At 45.3% G+C, this 24,501-nt stretch overlaps 3 protein-coding genes across 4 annotated transcripts in view; 1 reads left to right on the forward strand and 2 right to left on the reverse strand.

Moving 5' to 3' along the window:
* Positions 1-4,193: 4,193 nt before the first annotated feature.
* Positions 4,194-12,876, reverse strand: DDA1 (DET1 and DDB1 associated 1). The gene is made up of 5 exons (XM_061601584.1): positions 12,677-12,876; positions 10,599-10,679; positions 9,145-9,196; positions 6,653-6,714; positions 4,194-5,176 (listed from the first exon to the last, which is right to left on the reverse strand). Exons 1-5 carry the CDS (start codon positions 12,677-12,679, stop codon positions 5,066-5,068), a joined length of 309 nt encoding a protein of 102 aa, XP_061457568.1. The 5' UTR covers positions 12,680-12,876; the 3' UTR covers positions 4,194-5,065.
* Positions 12,877-16,268: 3,392 nt separating this feature from the next.
* On the reverse strand, positions 16,269-18,704 carry MRPL34 (mitochondrial ribosomal protein L34). 2 transcript variants are annotated; one of them, XM_061600973.1, is made up of 2 exons: positions 18,422-18,704; positions 16,269-16,862 (listed from the first exon to the last, which is right to left on the reverse strand). In XM_061600973.1, exons 1-2 carry the CDS (start codon positions 18,451-18,453, stop codon positions 16,544-16,546), a joined length of 351 nt encoding a protein of 116 aa, XP_061456957.1. In that variant the 5' UTR covers positions 18,454-18,704; the 3' UTR covers positions 16,269-16,543. The 2 variants fall into 2 exon arrangements, with proteins under 2 accessions (XP_061456957.1, XP_061456958.1); XM_061600974.1 differs by having other exon boundaries at positions 18,426-18,636.
* Positions 18,705-21,001: 2,297 nt separating this feature from the next.
* Positions 21,002-24,501, forward strand: part of ELL (elongation factor for RNA polymerase II) — a 63,190-nt gene continuing 59,690 nt past the window's right edge. Inside the window, exon 1 of the mRNA XM_061600749.1 lies at positions 21,002-21,186. Within this exon, the coding sequence (XP_061456733.1) occupies positions 21,055-21,186 (132 nt within the window). The 5' untranslated portion in view covers positions 21,002-21,054. The remainder of the gene's footprint in view (positions 21,187-24,501) is intronic.

Genomic DNA, 24,501 nt, shown 5'->3' on the forward strand with positions numbered 1-24,501 from the left:
GGAGACCAGGGTTCAAATCCGCATCCAGCCATGAAGCTCGCTGGGTGACCTTGGGCCAGTCACTGCCTCTCAGAGAAAGGCAATGAGAAACCTCCTCTGAATGCTGCTCAGTGTTTTTTAATAATGTTTTTAACCCTTTTAAAAAGTTTTTTTAATGTTTTTAATGCTGTTTTTGTTTTAACATATTTTAAGAACTGTTTTTATGAGGTTTTAAAGTGTTTTTAGTGCTTTGGTTGCCACCCTGGGCTCCTGCTGGGAGGAAGGGCAGGATACAAATTAAATAATAAATAAAATAAATAAAAATAAATGGTAAACCCCCTCTGAATACCGCTCACCATGAACACCCTAGGGTCACCATACGTCGGAATCGACTTGAAGGCAGTCCATTTCCATTTATATACTACGCCACACCAAGTTGCAACCAAGGCTGCTTATCTTTAATTACTTGTGTGAGATCTGTTGTCAGACCTCCTTCGGTTGCGTTCATACATTAAGGCTGCAGCTGGTCCTAAAACAGTGATGCGCATAGAGGCTCAAGGCCTTGCTGAAGGTAGCGGGGTTATCGTATTCAATCAATCACTTGGAACCAGGTGTGGGGGGTTAGAGGACCGGCAACATGGAAGATGAACACTTTGCAAATTTACTATTCAGGCAAGCGAAATGTTAAACCCGCCCACCTACGCACTCACTATAGCTGGCAGCTGATTGGAAATGGAGCCCATTGGCCTTCGCTGACACAGGATAACAATTAAGAGAGGTATGAATTGGAAGAGGTTCTGACTCCACTCCTGGGACCCAACCTGAACCCCTTGGACATTCCTGTCTGTCAAAGATCTGAGCTGTTGTGCCACAAACCCGTTATCACCCTCCAAGTTCCACTTGGGTTGCTCCATCAATTTAACTCCGGCCATTTAGCTTCTGTGCACGTCCACTCTCACCTACCTACAAACTCTCTCCCCACCCCTTCTGAATTTATTTATGTTCCTTCAAGTCAACCCTATGAATCTTTTTTGGATGTATTCATAGGGTTTTCATGGTAAAAGGCATTCAGAGGTGGTTTGCCATTACCTTCCTCTAAGCCGATGGCAGCCGGTATTCCCAGGCAGTCTCCCATCCAAGTACTAACCAGGCCTGACCCTGCTTAGCTTCCGAGATCGGGTGTCAAGATGACTGAGGTTGATGCGTACACAGAACATTTTAAATTCGGTATAAATAGTTGGTACTCAACAGCCTTCACTTGATCAATCTAAAAAAGCTCCATCTCAGCCAGTTTCCTGCTTTCCACAGTGGCCAGGGAGCCGTCGGTCCACAGACAGCTGTTTGCCCTCCAGTAATTGTGTAGTGATTAAGGTGTGGGACTAGGACCTGGGAGACCAGGATTCGAATCCTCCCACAGCCATGAAGCTCACTGGTTGACCTTGGGCCAGTCACTGCCTCTCAGCCTGAGGGAGGCAATGGTAACCCCCCTCTGAATACCGCTTACCATGAAAACCCTATTCATAGGGTCGCCATAAGTCAGGATTGACTTGAAGGCCGTCCATTTCATTTTCAACAGAGATTCAGGCGGCAGGTTGCCCCTGGACAAAGAGATTCCATTGACTTATTGTGTCACAAGGAGCTACTGATTTTTTTAAAACACACCTCTCCCCCATGAGTTGGGCCAACTTTTTAAAAAGACTTTTCTTAGCAGGTTATACAAATCTTTCTCTTCCGCTTTTGTGACTGACAGGGCTGGGATTCCCAAACTGCTCCATGAACTCCACTGAGGTAGTCTGAGGTATGTCTATGGAAAACAGCAGGAGCAGCACATTAAAATATTCATGATAGTTTTGAATGGTATTTTATTCCTCCTTTTATTCTTTAAACTGCATTTTATTCTTGTATTCTATGGAATTCAAATTGTAATACAATGAAATGCAATATAAGAAAAGCCATAAAAACACAATTAAAAACCAGGCAGCTTCTAGCAGGGCACATTCCAATTCCTACAACAGTCAGGAAAATCATTAAGTGGTCCAACAGGACTCAGCAGTTTTCAAGTGGTCCATGGGGGGGAAAAGTTTGGGAGCTACTGGCTTAGGGTAACCTTCCCCAACACAGTAAGACCACAGCTCCCTGGCTCTGCAGCCAGCATGGCTGATGGCCAGGGGCAATGGGAGTTGTCATCCAGCAACTAATGGAGAGCCACAGATTCAGGAATGGAGAATGGTTCAACCTGCTAACATTGCTAACAGGAATGTTCATAATGCTTTGCATGCTGAATGTCCGCACACTGAACCATCAACATCACCGACTGGAGAATCAGTGACCCTTCAGAAGTTGTTGTGGGATCCCAACTCCCATCAGCGAGGGACGAACAGAGTCTATTTATTTATTACATTTATTCATATCCCCGCTTTCAGGATACAAATCCTTTCAACGCCTAGATTACACATTTCAGAAACACAACAAACCATTTCAGTGTTTTTTTTAAATCATCAGGACCCTTCCCACAGTGTAGTTGATGTGGGGAGGAACTGGTTGCCCAACATCCTCTGGAAACCACGTTTCCTATGTTTGTGGGAAAGGGAATCTAAACGGAAAGGAAATAAGTCCCAACACAAACCAAGAGAATGTGACTGTTAATAAATCAGACCCTGAATGTTCAAACGATGTGAACTAAATTAACATAAAACTGGTATTATGATATTTTATGTAACTAATATAAACAATTATAAATAATCACTTGATTTAATAAAACAAAATGAAATATGCCCAAATGCATTTTGGCTCTATTCTTTAGTGGTCTACACACATGCAGTTTGGCATATATATAAAATATGGATTTATAGTATAACCAACAATTTCAAACAAACAAAAATTATATACAGACGTCAAAAGCAACTACGCCAAAGGGATCCAATATTGATAATGATGCTTATCTGGCCACAGATAGCTACGTATTTTTATTTATTAATTATTTATTATTATTATTTATTAGTCGCCCATCTGGCTGGTTGTCCAGCCACTCTGGGCGATGTACAAGATAAAACAATACATTAAAACATTAAAATTTAAAACCGTAACAGTAAAAACCTAACCCACCCCAAAAGCCTGCCTGAAGAGCCAGGTCTTCAAGGCCCGGCGGAACCTCATCATAGAAGGGGCATGGCGGAGATCATTTGGGAGAGAATTCCACAGGGTGGGGGCCACTATTGAAAAAGCCCTCTCTCTAGTCCTCACCAGTCTAGCTGTTTTAACCGGTGGGATCGAGAGAAGGTCTTCTGAGGCTGATCTTGTTGAGCGGCATCCCCGACTATGCTGGAGGCGCTCCTTCAGATAGACTGGGCTAAAACCGTGTAGGGTTTTAAAGGTCAAAACCAACACCTTGAATTGGGCCCGGTAAACAACCGGTAGCCAGTGGAACTCCTTCAGCACTGGAGTGATGTGATCTTGCCGGCGGCTGCCTTTAATCAGACGAGCCGCCGCATTCTGTACCAGTTGCAGCTTCCGGACCGTTTTCAAGGGTAACCCCACGTAGAGCGCATTACAGTAGTCTAGGCGAGAGGTGACCAGGGCATGTACTACCGGTGGGAGCAGATGGTTGGGAAGGTAGGGGCGCAGACTCCGTATCAGATGGAGTTGATACAGCGCCGCCCGGCTCACAGCCGAGACTTGAGCCTCCATGGTCAGCTGGGAGTCAAGAATGACCCCCAGGCTGCGGACCTGGTCTTTCAGGGGCAATCGTACCCCATTGAGCACCAGGTCCACATCCCCCAGCCTTCCCTTGTCTCCCACAAACAGTACCTCGGTTTTGTCAGGGTTCAGCTTCAGCTTATTCCTTCCCATCCAGCCACTCACCGACTCCAGGCACTTGGACAGGGTTTCTACAGCCAACCTCGGTGAAGATTTAAATTTAATTTATATCCCGCCCTTCCTCCCAGCAGGAGCCCAGGGCAGTAACATATGCCTGTTCTGCAGCCAAAGCATCCACTTATAATTGCTTATATTAGCAATTTTATGTTATATAATACCAGTTCGATGTTAATACAGCCCTTGGGTTCTGTCCAACATTGGCTGGACTCAAGAGCAGACATTAATGTAGGTCTATTCATTTCAAATGGGTCTCCACCAAGTAGGATTCAACTCACACATTTAAGCTCACACACACCCCGCGGAACCCTGAACAGATTGTTTGACCAAACAGCAAAGGGTGGTGAGAAAAGATCTTTCTTTATTCTACTGGAGAAGTTGCACAGGACTGGTCCATTCAAAGGGTGCTCTGAGCAGCAGGGGGGAGAGAGACGGGGGGGGTCAAAGCAGAAACATATTTTTCCCTTGCAATCTATAGCTGGCATGCTAACAAACTCCCCAGGAGACAAGACTAAAAATGGTTAAAAAAGAAAAGACAAGACAGTTAGAACAGTTTTCAGCAAAATGAACGTATCCGATGGGGACCATCCACTGAAGAGGGACATCGCAATCGATTTTCTTGGATTTCTTGTCAGAAAATGGGAGAGGATTTTGTCTCCCCACCTCAAAACAGATTAGGAGGGCTGCAGGAAGGGGAAAAAAATCAATCCAGCCCTTTCCACAAGGAAAACGTGTGATGGGAAAAGGGGTGTTCAGCATGAACTGGGCTCCCCCCATGAAGAACAGTCCACATTAGTAGAAACATGGTGGGGAAGGATGGGGCAAATAACAGCCACAAAAGTGGGGGTCTTTTTCTTCTTTTTTTAAAAAAGGCATTGATCACAGTTTAGACATCATTTGTTTTCTGACTTGCTTCACCAGGGGGAGGGAAGGAGAGTGCATAAATAATAATTTAAAAAAATGGACGAAGAGGCCTCTCTTCCCCCTCACGCACTTCCCACCCACCCCCACACACTTTCCCCATGCACACAAACAAATAAATACATTGGCTCCTACGAAGTCAGAAATGGTTTGGGCTGCATAGTGAAGGGAGGGCGAGAGGGAGGTGGGCAAGGAAGGGTGGTTGTGGAAATGTGACCAAAAGAAAAACCCACACAGGAAGCCCCTGTAAATGTTAACACAGAAGACAAGCAAAAGTTTTTTGATTTGTTTTTTAAGTGTCCTCGTTCATATCTTGGCTGTCTGTCCGGGCGATTTTGCGCGGCGGGGCAGAATTTTCACCTTCTATTTCACCCTGTTCAGGGTCTCTTTTTTTCGCTGCATTCTGGGAAGCCAGGGAAGGAGCATTAAATTTATTATTATTAAAAAATAATGTATTTACTGCCTTTCATTTCAAAAGAAATACCAAAGTGGTTCACTAAAAGCAACAGCAAAATTACAAGAATGAAACCAATTTGCAAGGAAATGAAATTGGCAAAGCCTTCACTGGGGGGGGCAGCGGGGGGGGTATGATCTGGGCTCTGACTGGAAGGGCAGGATATAAATTTAATAAATAATCCAGTGTTACTCAGAGTTGACGCACTGAAATTAATGGACATGACTAATTTAAGCCCATTTATTTTATTGGGTCTACTTGGAGTAGAACTTAGTTGGATCTAAACCATTTTGGAGGTGCCGATGTTTAAGGTCCTAAGTATACTACACATCATTATTTGTCTTTTATAAACCACTTCCCATGAGGCATCCCAAAGCAATTTACAATATATGTAACTGTTTTACATATATAAAGGTAAAGGTGCCCCCGCACTTGTAGTGCGAGTCGTTTCCGACTCTTAGGGTGACGTCTTGCGACGTTTACTAGGCAGACAGTATATATGGGGTGGGATTGCCAGTTCCTTCCCCAGCCTTTCTTTACCCCCCAGCATATGCCGGGTACTCATTTCACCGACCACGGATGGACGGAAGCCGGACCTCGACCCCTTTCACCGGAGATTCAACTTCCTCCTTCCGTTGGAATCGAACTCCGGCCGTGAGCAGAGCTTCGGCTGCGTTACCGCTGCTTCCCACTCTGCGCCATGGAGGGTCTTTTACATATATACAGTAGTTAAAACAATTGCATATATAAAAACATTTATTAATTTATTTATTATTTAATTTAATTTATATCCTGCCCTTCCTCCCAGCAGGATTTATAAAGTTGTAAATATAGAAACAGCATGAAACAGCACATATATAAAGTCAATTCAAATTCATTCCAAACTAGGATAAAGATTTCAGAAGGCTTGTCAAAGGAGGTGGTGAAAGGACGAGAGAGAAGGCGACTGTCTGATATGCAGTGGGACGGACAGAGTTCCAAAGGGTAGGTGTGCCAAACTAAATGTCTGATTCTCACATTGTGTAGAATGGACCTCTTGATAGGATGGTACCTGCAAGATGCCCTCTGCTGCAGAACACTGTTGGGTATGTAGGGGGTGAGGCAATCTTTTAGGTATCCTGGTCCCAAGCTATATGGGGTTTGAATATTTTAATAATTAAGGAGATTCTCCTATTTCCTCTTGAAGCTTTTAAAGCTAGATGCCATTTTGAAAGCAAGCCACTGACACAAAAACATTGTTCCAATTTTTGCTTCTAAATTTGAGACATTTAAAGTGAAGCAAAAAAGAAGCACAGGGGATTATGGCTGTTCCCCCGCACCTAGTGGACCTGCAGCATACTTTGAATGCCACCCCCACCAGACACTTTTTAAATTATATAAACATCTTGATTGCTAATTGAGCAGGCATTAGGAAAAAATGTATACCTTTTTGTCCCACTGCTGATGTAGGTAACGCAAGAGAATGTTTGTCTTTTCTGTTACTATGACTGTTGAAGAAAGAAGGAAAATATTATCAGAATAGTTTTTAAAAAAAACAAATTGGTAGTATATGGAGGCATCAAAGAGTTCTCCAAATTTCCTGTAATTCACTACAAAAATGCTTGGATAAACTGAAGATTAAATTGTTAAAAAGAGCAATGGTATTAGCAAAGGCGAAATAGGGATTTTTAAATGTTTGAGGAAACCTTTGACGTGAATATACCCATTACTAGCAACAACAACCCATCCCCTATTTTCCCCTGTGGGTGGGAAGCAGTTAATTATTCTCCCCCCTCATGTTCCTGCTACAACCAACACCCCTCCCAGCTAAATTTCCCCATGGGGGAAAAAACCCAGCGTGCCAAGAGACTGGATAACAACACTGGATTACACTGCAGGGTTGTCACACACCACTCAATGGTATTAGCTATCAGCCCTGGGCTACTTTGCAGGGCTGACGTAACTCACACTTTTGCAGAAACAATGCCAGTCCCCTTGCATTAGCAGGCCTACATTCTACCTCCACTGCCTCTAAATGCCTCTCACGATTAACTAAACAGAAAAAACCATTCAAACCGGGACACTAGCGGTGCAGCCCGGAATCTTCAAAGAGTTGATCTTATCTTGCCAACTCGTATCTAATTGCAGGTTGTTCTTGCAATCTGGGCCACACCATGCGTTTTTTTCTAGGTGCCCCCATCGGTTCCCTGCCTTTTTCTCCAGGTATTGTCATCTCTTCAGTTACAAGGGGTCAGGGTCTTGGCCTCACAAAGCCCCAACTTGCAGGTGGGAACAAACTTCAGGTGATGGGCAAAACCATTATTTGATGAGGAAAATGAATAAGTAGTACAGATAGATGCATGTCAAACTGACACAGATCGGCAATCTTAGATTCCTGCCATTCAATTTTTTGGTGGATTTTTTTTAAACAATAATTTATTGTAAACACCCACACAAAACTAGCATTTTAACTATATGTACTCCCTCCCGAATTTTAAATCTTGCTGTAAAACATTTATTTAATTCATTGCTTTCCATATAACATCCTGAAGCGATTTAATGATGAAGAAAGATATCAACTATATACACACAAGCATAGTTTTCATAGTTTGCTGGAGCACATAAACAGACTGTATTAAAAAAAACCCACTTAAAAAAAGGTTTGTTGGAACAGGAAGAATAGGCAACAAAATGATAACAGAGATGGCACGTGTCTGCGATGTAACATCAGAGAATTCCAAGAGGCAGGTGGCACCACACAAAATATGCATTTTGATATTCAGTGCATTTTCCCCTAAATAAAATATACACTTTTGTATGCTCTTTTTTTAAAAAATACTGCACTGCAAAATTCAGAAAAGTGCGTAATCCGCTTGATAGTGCTGTTCTGATCCACATATAAGTACTCAGCAGGTTAACTGCTTTTAAAAATGCAGAAAAATGCACATATATATATATATGATGGGGAGAGAGAGTGTAATACATATTGCTTGTCATTCCCAAGAAGTAAGGTGAATAATTTGTTATTTATATATATATATACACACACGCAGTGGACCACCTAATGCCTGGTGAGGCAGGCCTGGGTCTGATCCAGAACAGTATTTCTTAGACAGGTCTGCCATCCATGAGACCGAGATGCAGACTCCATGGAGAAAGGCATTCTACTTCCAAATATTAACTGCTAAGAAATGGACTGGAGGACAGGAGCTACTGCCTTCTTAAACTGTTCAACTGACACATTAGTCAGCAAGGTGGAACCTCCATGTCCAATGGTGATGTATCCCTGGCCACTGGATGAAAGAGTAGGTATATTGCCTTGAGGTTCACAGAGACATCTCGCACACTCGGAAAAAGAATTCTGGATTAAAAACTGACCTTTTTGCTTAATCCAGGAAGGCACAATTTAGGCCTCCAAAATAGGCATGGGGAACATCTATGGCCCTCCAGATGTTGCTGGACTCAAACTCCCATCATCATCCTTGACCGTTGAGCATGCCAGCTGGTGAGGCTGAAGGGGGCTGGAGTCCAGCAACGCCTGGATGGCCACTGATTTTCTAAGAGGTAGTCTCCACTCTGAGGAGAGGGAATGCCTTTCCTTAAATGGAGCCATTCCTTCATCTCCCACATACGGTAAGGAATGCTGCTTCTTAGAGCACGGATGGGAGAACCTGTAGCCCTCCAGATGTTGCTGAACTACCATGCCAAACATTATCACCACCACCACCACTGGCCACTCTGGCTGATGGAGATGTGGCCCAGTAATACCTGGAAGCAGGTTCCCCAGTCCAGATCTAAAAGCAAGAATTGATTAAAACAAATTAATTATACATTTAGCGGTTAACGCCTTAACAACTGAAAGATTTGGAGGATGCGCTTTGCAAATTTATCAAGTGTCAAAATTGGAATTTTAAAAAAAAGAGGATGCAGATACTCACTTTGTTCCGATGGGTATTCCCGTGTGGGCAGATAAACTGATGGTCTTCGATTCTGCAAATGTAAAAGAAAAAAATAATGAGATATATGTGTGTGTGAGAGAGAGAGACTTGCAGTTCAACAATCATTATCCAAATTGCATCTGAATGTTATTGTTCTTACAGCTAGCCGTCATTTTTTCATGGAACATGGTGGGAGAAAGGAAAAAAATACAAGTTTAATCCTCGAAAGCAAAATGGTCAAAATGATTGCACAACAGAGATTAAGGAAGGTGTCCTGGAAGCCATTTTTAAGAAGATGAACTAAAAAAAGTAAGTTAAAACAGAATCAAGGGGAAATTGCTTTAAGGTCTTTAATTTGACTCCACACCACACCGTAATAAACAACAGTGCCTTTTGCGTACTCTAGTCTGCTTGGCTTCTTTTTCTTTCTTTCCTTAATTTAGGAACCAAGGAACTTGCCCTATATCAAGTCAGATCATTAGCTGAGTATGCCTCCACTGACTGGCAGAGCGGCTTTCTCCAGGGTTTCAGATGGGACATTCCCAGCCATGCTGCTGGGGACTGACCCTGGGACCTTCTGCATGCAAAGCAGTTATAACCCTTCCCCAAATTTCTGTATTATTAAAATATTAGGTTGGTGTACACTCAGCTTTTTAAACTTGTGCACAGTTTACGTGAAGGCACGCATACAAATTGGTAAATACACTGTGCTCATAGCATCTGAAAACATGGCTGCACACTTGAAAATATTTGTGTGGGTTTTAAAAAAACAAAAGTCAACAATGCACAATCCTTGCTGTGAAGGAAAGTGTTGCGTCCAACTAAATTCTACTCAGAGTAGACCTGCTGAAATTAATGAACTTAGGTAAGTCATGTCCTTTAATTGCAACGGCTCTTCTCTGAGCATGACAGATACTGAACACAACCCAAATTGTGTATCATTTTCGAGAAGTCATTCATCGGCATACATCAACAAGAAATACTTTCCTCAAAATAGTTTTCTGAGCAGCACATGAATTAGGGTTTCCCCCCACTAATGTACCAATCTGTCCAATTTTTGTACATATTATTTATTAATTAACTGACATACTGCTTCATGCCAAAATATGCTTCTAAGTGATTTAAAGAGTACATTTATTTATATGTGCCTCACATGGGAAGGGGTAGCAGCTACAGTGTGGGAAATGCCAGGCTAATTTGCTAATTGCTCCCATGCCACTTCAGTAACATACAAACCCTGGATAGATGAGTATCAATATTATTAATATTATAGTATTATATTATTAATAGCATTACTAATGAGAGATCAGTTTGGGGTTTTTTTCTCTGCAAATCTGAAGCAGTCAGTTAGCCCAGTCCTTCAACAGATGGACCCCAGATTGACTTGCCACAGGGGTTCCATGCACCCCCAAGTGCGACTCATCCATTTCCAACCCAGGGTGGGTTATACTTACCGACGCTTTACATACGGAGTCTGCGTGGAACCGGCTAAAGTTGCTTTTATTGTAGACAGGCAACCCTTTCAGAAAATCAGCCTGGTATTAAAACAAAACACAAAGAAAGTCACAGGCAGATTTTTAAGTAGCTGCCTCCTAGAGCCGGCAGATGCTTCCATCCCTAGATTATAAAACATAAGGGGCGGGGAACTCCCTCTTTCTCTTTCTCTAGCCAGAGATAGCTAACATGGTGCTCTCCAGATGTGTTGGACTACAGCTCTCATCAGCCCCTGGCCAGCATGCCCCAAACATACAAAACTGCCTAGATCTTCGCAGCCATTAAGGTCTAGCAACTTGATTCCAGCCACCGTTGATATAACGCTGTTTCCTATCTGCAGTAAGATCATATGCCAACCTGAGACCTCCTGCGTGCAAAGCAGATGCTTTACTACTGAGTTACAGCCCTTCTGGAATTATTATTATTATTATTATTATATTTATATCTCACCCTTCCTCCCAGCAGGAGCCCAGGTTGGCAAACAAAAGCACTAAAAACATTATTAAAACATCATAAAAACAAACTTTAAAACAAATTCAAACAAAACATCTTCAAAAACATTACTTAAAAAAAAGCTATCAAGACATCTTCTAAGATTAAAAACATTTTAAAACAGAAAGCGTAACATTTAAAAAAGCAATTCCAACACAGATGCAGACTGGGATTATGGGAATTGGCGCCTGACAACATTTGGAGGATGCCACGTTAGCTACTCAGAATGTCACATCTGCAACAGACAGGTCCCGCTGCAACCTGTAAGTAATCAATAAACACCCCTGATAGGTCCACAAGCAAGTGCGGTTTAGTTGTTAAGAGCGTCATATTAGGCCCTGAGAGATAAAGGTGCACATTCCCACTCAGCCAAGAAGCTAAATGGGATGCACTTGGGGCCACTCACTGCCTCTCAGCTAACCTACCTCACAGGGTTGTTGTGAGGATAAAAATGGAGAAAGGGGAGAACCATGTGTGTCGCTCCCAATAAACCCCATTAAATCTCCCCCAACAAATGTTGCTCCCCAACAGAATTGAGGGCCTTCAGCAGGCCATTCCCTCAACAGGCCCCTCCCAACCCTTTCCTCACCCTACAACGCCACATCCCGGGTTTGCCCATCAAAGTCCCATCCAGCCCCACAGCGAATCCCATCTCCTCCACACAAGCCCAGGCTCCTCCCCAGTCGTCCCTGAAGCCCCCTCCCCGCCCGCTCCAAGTCGCTCCAGTCTCCACAGCTGGTGCTGCTTCCATCCAGACGGGAATCCCGCAAGTTGCACCACCGACCCAATCAGCTCTGCAAGTTGTCCTTGTGCACACGCACAGGCAGTAGAGGAAGCATCACAAGCAACATCGGGGGAGGGAAGGTACCTTGCCCCATAAGCCTCCCCTACAGCTCCCCCATCTGCCAGCCAGGCGGGGACAAAGAGCACCCCCGGCAGCCCCCTTCCGCCCCCCACCTCTCCTCATCAGGCTTGTTCCTCCAGTGTACAGCACCCAGCCCCAAAGCATCCCCTCACAACGACCCCCAACTGAGCCCCAGGTGGCCCGTCCCCCTACGCCCTCCCCGGCCGGCTCTTAGCACGCCCAACACCCTTCCCCCAATCCCCCCACCTGAGAGTCAGTGCTCCCCCCCTTGCAAGTGCAAAGTCGCCCGCCCTTTATTGGCCTACAGGCTGCACCCGGCCAGAGCTCTGCCCCCCAACAGGGCGCTCCCTCCTCCCCCACCCTCCAAATGCGATCCAGGCCTCCCCCCCCCACCCTGGCAACCCCCTTATTAGGACGAGGCCCCCCACACGCTCCCCTCCCCGACAGACCCCCCAGTGAGCTCCTTTACAGGACCCCAAAGCCCCCTCCCCAAATGAGCCCTTCCAAGCACCCGCCTTACAGCAGGCAGCCCCCTCCAACAGCCCCCTCCCCAATACCTGGTGCCCCCCCACGCAGCCCCCCCAAGTGACCCCTCCCCCGCCCACCGGGTGCACTCTGTCCTCGGGAAGGGGCTTCTGCCGAGCGGGGGCCCCAAGTGGGGAGGGGGCGGTGCCCACCTACCATCTTCCCCCAAAGAGGCGCCTCCGCAGCAACTTCTCACCCCCCTCTCCGCCTGCTGAACCTCCTCCCGGGGCTGCCCGCTCGGCCGCGCCCACCGCGGGCGCCGAATGGGCCGCTCTAGGCGGAAGCGGGCGCACCATTGGCTCGCGCGGCCGCCATTCCAGAACATCCGCCCACCCCTCCTGTCGCCTTCGCAGCTGGGGAAAGGCAAGGGAGGGGCCGGATGTCGGTGGGCGGGGTGGGCTTCTCGATGGGCATTCTGGGAAATGTAGTTTTTCTGGGAGGGCGGTGGTGCTTCCGTTGAAAGGCTAAGCGGGTTGGACGGGAAGATTGTTGCAGGGCGGGAATTCAGCCGGTGCTGGGGGGAGACTTTCCTGGCGTGAAGGTGCAAGGAGATGGGAACCACACCTGACGGATTTCAGCCTGTGAAAGACCCTGCATGGGCAGAAATTCAGCAAGTGTTAGGGATTTTATCCGAGAATGGGGATGCAATGATATGGGTCAGGTCGGAGCAGTGGCGGAGGGAGCGCCAACTATTGGGTAGCTGCCCATTCACTTCCCAAGTCCGGATAATTGGTCAGTTGCCTGCTTTGGATGGGGTCGTACTCCCTCTGAAAGAGCAGGTCCGTAGACTTGCGGTGCTCCCGGATCCATCTTTGTTGTTGGAAACCCAGGTGACCTCAGTGGCTAGGAGTGCTTTTTATCAGCTTCGGCTGGTAAGACAGCTGCGGCCAGTTCTGGACCGGGATAGCCTGACCACTGTTGTCCAGGCACTGGTAACCCCCAAGCTGGATTACTGTAATGCACTCTATGTGGGGCTGCCCTTTAGGTTGGTCTGGAAGCTGCAGCTGGTGCAAAATGCAGCAGCGAGACTGCTCCCTGGGGCAGGGTATCGCCAACATGTCACCCGCTGGCTGAAAGAATTGCACTGGCTGCCCATTTGCTACCGGGCCAAATTCAAGGTTCTAGTTTTGGAGTACAAAGCCCTATACAGCTCGGAACCAGGATATTTGAAAGAGAGTCTTATCCCTTATATATCCAGCTGATCACTGCTGTCTGCAGGTGAGGGCCTCCTGCAGATACCATCTTATCAGGAGGGCCGTTCTGCACAACATAGGAAACGGACCTTTAGTGTGGCGGCACCGACCCTTTGGAATTGCCTCTCCTTAAATATCAGGCAGTCTTTTGGGCAGGGGTGTAGTCATCCAGGGTCTCAGGTGGTCTTAGACCCCTTACTTTTGGGGGGAGCAGAGTCCCCATGTCTTCAGCATCCTGCAAGCCAATCAGCATGAAAGGAATATTAGCCACTGAGAAGAGTCTTTCAAATGCTTCCTTGTCCTTTCTTGCAGATTAGAGCCAATCGAAAAGAGGTGAGTCAGCAACTGAGAAGACTCTTTTCAGTAGCTAACACTCTCCCCTTTTGTGTTGATTGGCCCCTCGGGATGTCTGTTGTTGTGGGAGAAGGCATTAACAAGGATCTCATTCTCAACCCAGGAGCAAAAGAAAAAGTGGGGGGAGGGAATGTGTCTATGATTGCCGTGAAGGGGCCCTGAATTTGCCGCTACATCACTGCCTTTGGGTGCTTTCTGCTTTCAACAAGTATTCTAAGTAGTGACCTTATCCTAGTCTGCATCTGTGTTGGAACTGCTTTTAAGATGTTTTTAAAACTTTTTTTTTTTACAGAAGATTTTTTATTTGTAAGATTGTTTTTAACATTTTTTAGCCTTTTGTCCCTTATTTGCCACCCTGGGCTCCTTTTGGGAGGAAGGGCAGGATAGAAATGTAATAGTTAACAATCATAATAATACATGCCTGCTACCGCATGGCGGAAATCCAACAGGTGCTAGAGTAGGTGGTGTTTTCTCCAGGATGGAAATGTAATGACAAGGGGGGAGCTGCCCCTGATGGATTTCGGCCTGTGAAAAAAACATAGGAAGAGCCCTGAAGCTGGATTAGGCCAAAAAGGTTGTCTAGTCCAGCATCCTGTTCTCACAGTAGCCAACCAGATGATGCAATGCAAAGCCTACAAGCAGGGCTTGTGATTCCCAGCACTGGTATTTGGAGGGAATCAGTCAGTGGAGGCAGAGCATAGATGTTGCGGCTAGTAGCTGTTGATAGCCTTTATCCTCTGTGCATTTGTCTAAAATTCTTTTACAGCCATCCAAGTGGGCAGCCACTTGTGTGCGAGTGAATCCGATGGTTTAACCCAGTGCAGTATGAATAAGACCTTCCTTTGTGTGTCCTAAATCTCTCAACGTTCGGCTTCATTGGATGAGTTATGAGACTCATCCTCTAGTGTTACGAGAGGAAGGAAAACTCCTCACTGTCCACTTTCTCCACACTGTGCATAATCTTATACTTCTCTATCTTGTCTCCTCTTATTCACCTTTGCCTCCACCCCTAAACATGGCAGAAAATCAACAGGTTCTGTGGAGGGGGGGTGTCCCCAGCACTGGCCTGTGATTGGGATCAGTAGGTGTACTGAAGTTTACGTCACAATATCACAGAATCATAGAATAGTAGAGTTGGAAGGGGCCTATAAGGCCATCAAGTCCAACCCCCTGGATATATATATGCCACCAGTTCATTTGCTAGGCCAGCCCTGTTGAGCAGCATTCCAGCAGACCTCCAGCCCATCCCCTCATGCACCCAGAGCCAAAGAAAGCTTTAAATTGTTTTTTAAAAGATGTATTTTAAATTGTATTTGTTTTTAGTTACTGTAAACCCCCCAGAGAGCTTCGGCTATGGGGCGGTATACAAGTTTAATAAAATAAATAAATAAAGGAGCTCTGGGAAGATCACCCTTCATGCACCCACCTCCCACCTACACATCCTGAAGCCAGTTTGCACTAGGCTAATGGGAAAGGAAGCCGAGTCCAGACCACTAACCCCCTCCCAAAACAAATGAAGTGGCCATCTTTTATTGAACAGCACCAGAGGCGGAATGGATCCTGCAAAAACACACATGTAGAGAGAGATTCCCAAATGGTCATCCCAGCAGGGCTGTAGCTCAGTGGCAGAGTACCTGTTATGCATGCAAAAGGTCCCAGGTTCAATCCTCAGCATCGCCAGGTAGGCTTGGGTGAAACCCCGAAGTCTGAAACCCTGGAGACCTGCTGCCTGTCAGTGTGGACAATAGTGAGCTAGAAGGACTTGTGTGACTCGGTATAAGGCAACTTCCTATGTGCCTATGCCGCAACTGGGTCCTGACTTGCACCATGTCTTCTGCCAGAGGTGAGGAACACCTGCGGCCCTCCAGATGTTGCTAGACTCCAACCCCCATCAGCCCAACCCCACTGGTTGCTGGGGTTGATGGGAGCTGAAGCCCAACAACATCTGGAGGGCCACATCTGCCTCACCCCTGCTCCAGATTCTGGAGGGCCGCAGATGTTTCCCATCCCTCACCTAACTGCTACATGCCACACCATCTATCTCCTTTTGTTCTTTTTTTATTATCTATTGTATTTCATTATCAATTTTATTATCAATCTTAATCCTAAACCACAATAGATTTTTTGTTTTTGCAGAAATATGGTATAAACCTCAATATTAAGTAACAATAATATCTAGGTGATAAAATGAAGCACAGAACTTGTCACAAGATATGCAGTTTTTAATAATTGCGTGTCAAATATTCCACTTTTTTAAAAAAAGAAAACAGAATGCTGAGTTACTTGTTTTGACTATAAGGGACTTAGTCAACAAATCATTGTAGAAAAATCGTTGACAGCCAATCCAAGCGGGTCCCACACGAAGAAATATTGTTAAGAATGGAAGATCTACATTTCTAGTTATAGCAAAAGCAACAAGACAAGTGGCTGATTCTCTGGATGTTCAGCTTCTGATGGATCTTGCCACAGAGAATTTTTAATGGGTCAGAGATTTCCTGCCTTTCAACAACCGTCGAAGAATCACCTCAATCCCACTGGCTGACCGGATGCGTCTGATCCAGCCGTGTTTGTGTTTCCGCTTGAGGTTCGAGGGTTGATACTCGTTGCCACGGGCTTTCGCGCGAAACTGCTGGCGACCCCATGGCATTGCCAGCTCAGGGAATCTCTGGCAGACATTTGCAGGCTCTGGTGATAGACAGCAGTCAAGCGGTCCTCTCTGCGGTGTGGAAAGAACAGAACTGATTCCGCGATGGTAGAACACAGAGGCCGAACTTCGCTGCATCAAGAAGAGAGATCTGAGGGTAGAGGGAGGGGAAAAACTGATACTTGATTTTTCAGGTTGTCAAACTATGGATCCCTCCAGACTCGTGTTTATTTTTGCAGGTGTTATTGACCCAATAACAGTGCATTAGCGGTGGATTTATACTGGAATGTCCAGACAACATTTCACTTTATTAGATGTTTTGCAATGCTTCCCCAGCACTATCTCACCATTGCTGTCCAGAGGGGTACTTTTGCACTACAAAAGCAGGACAAAAAATAAACCCAAACATTTGTAGTATGAAAAGTTAGAAGATTTCAGCAGGAAGTTGCAGGACATGCACCGATTGGAAACGAAACAGTATGTCTGCTCTGAAACTTCTGCAGATGCAAACAGTATGGAAGTGGGATTGTATATAACTGCCCTGATACCATCTTGAGCACAAATCACTATGAATGCACAATTAAAAGAAATCTGGAGGAACAACCAAACAGTGTTCTACCCACCACAAAGCACTCTGAACAGGCTCAGGGATACTGTCTTTTATTTCAGATATTGTCTTCTTTTTCTTCTTAACAGATAACTGTGAAAGATCAGAGCAGATCAGAGGCACTCACCTTTCTTGCGGCTAACAAATCCCAAGTGGATGGTGACAGGGAGGTTGAAGGCCCTTTTTGGTTTAATATCTCAGTGAGTGGACTCACACTTACTATTTAATAGGTACTCAGTGGCAAGGGAAGCAATGGCAACCTGTACATGCCCAGAGGTACCCTGTCCCTTGTTATTGCTTTTATCAAGAGGCACCGGCTGGGACCAGCATATCTCCAGCATGCCTGAGAACTTGTTCTGTTGCAAGGCCAGCCTTCAGATCTCCCAGCCAACAGAAATACAGCAGGCAGATCACCACGGGAGTTGTGATGTCCAGGATCTAAACCAGCCTTCACAGGGAGGTCCTGTTCTGGCCTAGTTTTAGATAGGTAGCAAAAATGGATTCATTAATGGGAAGCTGTTGCAGAATTTTCCCCTTGTTGATTGATTGTATGCTGCTTCTCACTTTTTCTTGTCTTTTTAACTTGCTTTATTGAATAATTATTGCTATTTCCTTTTATCATTGCATTTTTCTCCTTTGTGCTGCCTTTAATATTTTATAAGAAAGGAGTGCATACGTTTTGATGATGATGAAATTATTCTTATTATTAATTAAATGTATATCCAGCCCTTCCTCCCAGAAGGAGCCCAGGGTGGCAAACAAAACACTAAAATCACTCTAAAACATCTTAAAGACAGACTTTTAAATATATTAAAACAAAACATCTTAAAAAAAGCTTTTAAGTGTTCTCTGGAGAGTGAAAGGAGGAAAGGCATTCTTCTCTTCAGGCACCGAAGGCACTCTGTGCATGCTCAGATGTATCCCTAATAAACACTTTCTGCAAGGAGGAAAGGCACGAAGGTCACCTTGATGTAACATTATTTTGATAATTAAAGAAGCCGCTCTGAGACACTCACTGCATGCTCAGAGGCACTCTCCCTCCCTCCATCTAGGGATCAGTTCAGGCCCGAACCGCTCCCTGACCCTGTAAACAGACCCCTTACCTGCCTCCTGAAGCCCCTACAAAAGCGCCCATGTCTCACTCGTTCCCTGCTTCTTCCAGCACTCCAGAAACGGAAGCACTCGTTGGCCAATCAGGTGGAAAGATTTGCCGCTATGGCGTCTGGGTAGCGTAGTTTTGTTAGTAGAAGACGGTAGGCACTTCCCAGTTTCGGCCGAAAGAGGGCGGTATTTCCCTGACCCCGGAGAGGCCGGAAAGAAAGAAATTCCTTCGCCCCGCCCCATGACGCTCGGCCTTTACGTCATTTGAATATCCCCGCCTCCCACCTCTTTCGCTTTGGTCCAGAGATGCGCCTTTTCGACGGCCCTAGCAACAAGAGGGAGAGTTACCCAACATTCTTTGCGCGCCATATTTAAATAACAACAATAAAAATAATAATTCATTTCTGACGGCTAATTATTTAGGGATAAATAGCATGCTATTGTTGATAACGTAAGGAATGTTATGGCGACCCGGTTAATGAGATGGCGGCCATTACTCATATAGCGTCAGAGCGACAGTTACACTTCCCAGCGTGCTTTGCCGCAAGGAGTCTGCGCAGTACACAGCATAGCGAAACCTGGCCCTCTTGGGTTGCCGTATTAATGGTTTTTTCTACATATATTTATGATATTATATTTTTATATAAAAGTATTAATGCATATATGACATTAAATATATTTATAAATTTCTATACATGTAATTTGCAAATATAAATAACTTTCTTTGGAGAAAAGGATTATATAAATATGACATGAATATATAATTTATAAATATAAATAGGTAGGGTGTAGCCAACTAACTCGTACTCAGTACTATGGGCACGACTAACTTAAGTCCATTAATTTCAGCGGCTCTGCTCTGGATCTGGCTTGCTTGGATACAACCCATTATTTATTTATATCAACTTCTTTTAAAAGAGAAAAAAGAAAAAATATATAAGTATATGTTGTTTGTTGTTGTTATGTGCCTCCAAGTCGATTACATCTTATGGCGACCCTATGACTCAATGACCTCCAAAGCATCTGTCGTGAACCACCCTGTTCAGATCTTGTACGTTCAGGTCTTTGGCTTCCTTTATGGAATCAATCCACCTCTTGTTTGGCCTTCCTCTTTTTCTACGCCCTTCTGTTTTTCCAAGCATTATTGTCTTTTCTACTGAATCCTGTCTTCTCATGATGTGTCCAAAGTATGATAACCTCAGTTTCATCATTTTAGTTTCTAGTGACAGTTCTGGCTTAATTTGTTCTAACACCCATTTGTCTTTTTCACAGTCCATGGTATGCACAAAGCTCTCCTCCAGCACCACGTTTCAAATGAGTTGATTTTTCTCTTATCTGCCTTTTTCACTGTCCAACTTTCACATCCATACATAGAGATCGGGAATACCATGGTCTGAATGATCCTGACTTTAGTGTGCAGTGATACATAAATAATGAAATCACAACAGGATATGTTCTGTGACAGTGACCGGTTTATAATGTATATAATTTTATAAAAATGTTATATGTACAGGTATGTTGTATTTATTTGTATGTTTACATATATCTATCTTATTTATCTATCTTTATGTTAAAATTATATATTAATTAAATAAATTATGCATATGCTTTCTATTTATATTTATTTTAAAAATATATAAAATATAAAATAAATCTGTACGGTTGTATTCCACTCAGAGTTGTATCCCTATCCATTGGGTGGTTGTATCCTATGTTACTCTTACTTTGAGTAAGACCAATTTAGATCCATTCATTTCAAGGGGCCTACTCTGAGTAAAACTTAGCTGGAGACAACCCATTGAAATAAGTTAATAATGTCCATTAATTTCAATGGGTCTACTCTGAGAATGACTAAAATTGGATACAACACATAATTTGTAAATATGAATATATAATTTATAAACATCTTATTTAAGAAAAGAAAAGGGACAAAAATACTCAATGTGAGTGACAGAGAGAATTCCCTTTGGAACTCCCTCCTGCTACATATCAGAGAGGTGCTTTTTCTGTTGTTTTTAGCATCTGCTAAAGTTGTTTTAACAAACCTTTAAGAATCTTTAGTTAGTGTCTGTTTTGGATTTGAACTGATTTTTGTATGGGGTGTTATTGTTTTCACTGTTTATATATTTATTTTTAGGAAAAATGCTTTTATATATGCAATTGTTTTAACTGATTTTATATATATTTATATATGTTTTATTTATGTTATTAGGTTGGGATGCCTCTGGGAAGCCACTGATAGTTGATATAAATAATAATAAAGGGCTAAGACCTGGGTTCAAATCCCCCCTGACCCACATGAAGCTCACTGGGGTAACCTTGCGTGGGGCATCACTGACTCTCAGACTTTTCTCACAGGGTTGTTGTGAGAAAAAAAAAGGAGGGTGGAGGGAAAACCAAGTACTCCAGTTTGAGCTCCATAGAAGAAAGCTGGGATATAAATGTTATGTAAGAGAAAAGGAGCGCTGCAGAGTCCTGACGAAAGTCAGAAAGACTACACGTCCCGGCGTGCTTTGCGGTGGCGTCAGTGGGAGGGGAGGAAGTGTGCGTGCGTGCGTGTGTGCGTGCTGCATAATACATAAGGGGGCGTGACAGGGCGCCGCCGCCGCCGCTGCCTCTGGCGGAGGTTCGCAAGATGGCGGCACTGGCGGAGCGGGGCTACGCGCTGTCGTGCGGGCGGCTCGGCCGCGGCACCCGCGTCTCCGTCTTCCACGTCAAGCTCACCGACTCGGCCCTGCGCGCCTTCGAGGCCTACCAGGGGCGCAAGGTGGGTGGTCGGGGAGAAGGGGGCGGGGCTTGAGAGGTCGGTGGGGGGAGGTGGAGAGCCCCCCCCTTAAATAAAGAGGGGCGGTTGTGGGGGAGGAGGACCCTCCCTTAACAGCGGAATGGGAGTGGCCATAGAGACACCCCCTTCTTAATAATATGGGGGAAAGGGGGGACCCCCCCACCAATGGAGGAAGCTGGAGGAATGGGCAGTGACCCTCTCCCCCCCCAAAAAAATAGAGGGGCATAAATGGGTGTGGAGGAAAAGGCAACCTCCCCACCCACCCCACTTTTTAAAAAATGGGGGGCTATCCAAGGTGGGAGGCCCTCCTCTCTCTCTCTCTCTCTCTCTCTCTCTCTCTCTCTTCCATAACTATATGGAGAGGAGCACGATTGTGGGGAGGGGGAGATGGAGGGGAACACCCCCTCCCTAGCACACACACACAGGGTAAGAATAGAGACCCCCCTTGTAAATAGAAGGGGAGAGGTCTGGGGGATCCTGTGACTAGGAGTGTGATGAAATGAGGGGTTCCAGATTCCCCCCCCCAAAAAAGGCGAGTCTGGGAACTGGGTTCGCCAGCAAAAAGTAGCCTGGGTAAGAATGAAGCCCCCTCCCTTCGTTAATGGAGAGGAAGGGGCAGGCCGTAGGGGGAAGAAGGAAGGTTTCCTTCCTCTTGTAAAAGGCCGCTTTGTACGCTTGTTTCTTCTCCCCCCCCCCAGTGCTCCGGAAAAGGAGCATTTCTTAAGCGTAGAAATGGGTAGAGGGGGGAGGTGTATTCTTGGGGTGGGGTGGAATGAGACAAGGCAGATCTCCCCTCCTCCCCCCAAGGGGGCATGAATACGAATGGAGTGGGGGGGATGTGAGCATGGCAGGACTGAAGATAAAAGAGATGTCCCTTGCCCCCCCCTCCAGTCTCTAAGATTTCTTCTCCTCACAAATAGGGGATCTGGAAAGGATTGGGACCCCCTCCCCATTTGCATGGGGGTTAGGAGTGGGGGCATGCTATTGGAGTGTGATGTCTAATGTCAGATCCCCCCCACATCTACAAGTATTTCTCCCCTGCCACAGCAGAGATTGGGATGTGAATGTCAGATCCCTCTTGAGAAGTACTAGGGTGGGATGTCGAATAATGAACTTGACTTTGCAGAAGGGAAAAGTGCACCCCTTCCCCAAAGTCTCAATCTCTGAAGATCTCTTCTGGCCCCCAGCAAAGAGGACCCACAATAGGCATTGGTATGGGGGGGGCTTTATGTTCTATGCATGTCAGCTCAGAAGTTCCTTCCAGGGAACTGGGTCTAGCATTGCAGCCCTTGCGCTTCTAACCTCCATCCCCCCCTCCAAGAATGTGTTTTGGAAATGAGGGAAGCCCACTAGTTAAATACTGGAAAGGATGAGGTGGAGTGTTTTATATCATATGGTTCATAGCTGGGACTGGGAGGTCTGTGGGGCAAATGACGCATTCTGTAGTTGCCCCCCAACAGTTTAAGAAAGTGCTGTCTTTCTTGTTCTCCTCCCCCCCCCCCATGTCCTTTAATTTTGCGGTATTGTTAGCCAACTTTGAAAAGTCATTGGTGGAGCCTGAATATTAATGAATAACATGCATTTTAATGTTCAATGTGTTTCATTTAATTTTTTTTTCCGTTTAACTTGTTGCTGATTTTATTGTAATTTTATTGTAATATTGTATTTTAATCTTGTTTTGTTCACCGCCCAGAGAGCTATTCGCTATGGGCGGTTTAAAAATGAAATAAATAAATAAATAAATAATAAATGAACAACCCCACTTCCCGATCTTGGGTGAATGGGGAGCACTGTAGGAAATGGGGGGAGAAGGAAACTGATGGTGGATTTGGGAGGAGAGTCCATAATTTGGGTTTTTGGGAGAGGGTAGCTAAGTGGGAGGTCACCCCCCTCTTTCCACTTTATCACAATTTGCAGGGCTGGTAGGGAGGATCTATACTGGTTTCCTCAACTTCCCAGCTGGGGACAGGACTGAAGCAGCCTTGCCTTTTTTGTTGTGGGGCAGGGGGTCACCAGAGCTCAGCAGCGTTTCTTCTTGCCTGGAGGGTGCTCTGTTTGGGGTGCCCCATGGCTGGAAGGAGGCGAATGTGGTGCCCTGGGCTGTGTCATTTTGAGGGGAGGAAGGATTGATTTTGTTCAGGCCATCTGGTGTTCAAAAGGAAGGCCTCTTTGTCACACAGAACTCTTTCTCAGGCTGGATATTAGCACCCAATGAGGGAGGCAGATTTATGTTTCTTTCAAGGGACAGGCTTGCCTCACATTCTTAGCCTTCTCCAGTTGTAGGTGGAGAGAGGAGTTAACAGTTGACGTCAGTTATAGAAACATCTCTCCCGCCTGCCTTTTCTTCCTCTCTCGAACCTCCAACTGGAGAATCCTGTGCAACTCAGAAGCTGGCGTCCTGCCCTTCAGGCCGGATCCACTGCTGCGAGTATTTATTTATTTATTTGTTCCATTTTTAAACCGCCCATAGCGAATAACTCTCTGGGCGGTATACAAAAGATTAAAATACAAAATATCATAATAAAAACAGCCAAACAATAATAAACACAAACAGAAACCACAGAAATATAAAAGTAAACACATTAAAATGCCTGGGAGCATAGCCAGGTCTTAACCTGGCGCCGAAAAGATAGCAGCGTAGGCACCAGGCGTATTTCTTCGGGGAGGCTATTCCACAATTCAGGGGCCACTACAGAAAAGGCCCTAGATCGTGTAACTGTCCTCCGGGCTTCCTGATGTGTTGGTACCCGGAGGAGGGCCTTAGCTGCTGAGCGAAGTGACCGGGTAGGTTCATAGTGGGAGAGGCGTTCCACAAGATATTGCGGTCCCATGCCGTGTAAGGCTTTATAGGTCATGACCAGCACCTTGAATCTGGCTCGGAAACAGATGGGTAGCCAGTGCAAATGGGCCAGAACAGGTGTTATATGTGCTGACCGGCTGGTCCTTGTCAGCAGTCTGGCTGCTGCATTTTGCACTAGCTGAAGTTTCCAAACTGTGAGTATGTGACTGGTTGAGGCTGGAATGCTTTATTTGGGACTTGTTTTCCTGACTTTTTGGGGTGGTTGTATAGAGCCTGCCCTCTAACCCGCAGCGAAAATAGTAGGAGCCAAATGCCCTGAGCATTTGTGTTCTACCCCAGACATTACCCCTGAATTAACTTTAAAGTTGAAGGAGGATTTGCCCCTCTGTTGTATTGGGCAGTGACCGTTCCGTTGCCGACACCTTGTGTGAACTGTGGTAACAGAAATCCAGCTTGGATTTTTGTGTGTGTTGAAATGCTCCTTGGGTCTATTAAAC

The sequence above is a fragment of the Rhineura floridana genome, chromosome 18 (genome assembly GCF_030035675.1).
Source record: "Rhineura floridana isolate rRhiFlo1 chromosome 18, rRhiFlo1.hap2, whole genome shotgun sequence".
In the NCBI taxonomy this organism is placed as follows: Eukaryota; Metazoa; Chordata; class Lepidosauria; order Squamata; family Rhineuridae; genus Rhineura; species Rhineura floridana.

What these genes read in the sequence shown, in the direction of transcription:
- MRPL34 (XM_061600973.1), bottom strand. Translation starts at nt 18,453, where the DNA reads ATGGGCGCTTTTGTAGGGGCTTCAGGAGGCAG. An exon ending in GTAGGGGCTTCAGGAGGCAG is followed by an intron (nt 16,863 to 18,421) that starts GTAAGGGGTCTG and finishes CTCTACCCTCAG; the next exon opens with ATCTCTCTTCTTGATGCAGC.
- DDA1 (XM_061601584.1), bottom strand. An exon ending in ACTCCGTATGTAAAGCGTCG is followed by an intron (nt 9,197 to 10,598) that starts GTAAGTATAACC and finishes TTACATTTGCAG; the next exon opens with AATCGAAGACCATCAGTTTA. An exon ending in ATCAGCAGTGGGACAAAAAG is followed by an intron (nt 5,177 to 6,652) that starts GTATACATTTTT and finishes CTGGCTTCCCAG; the next exon opens with AATGCAGCGAAAAAAAGAGA.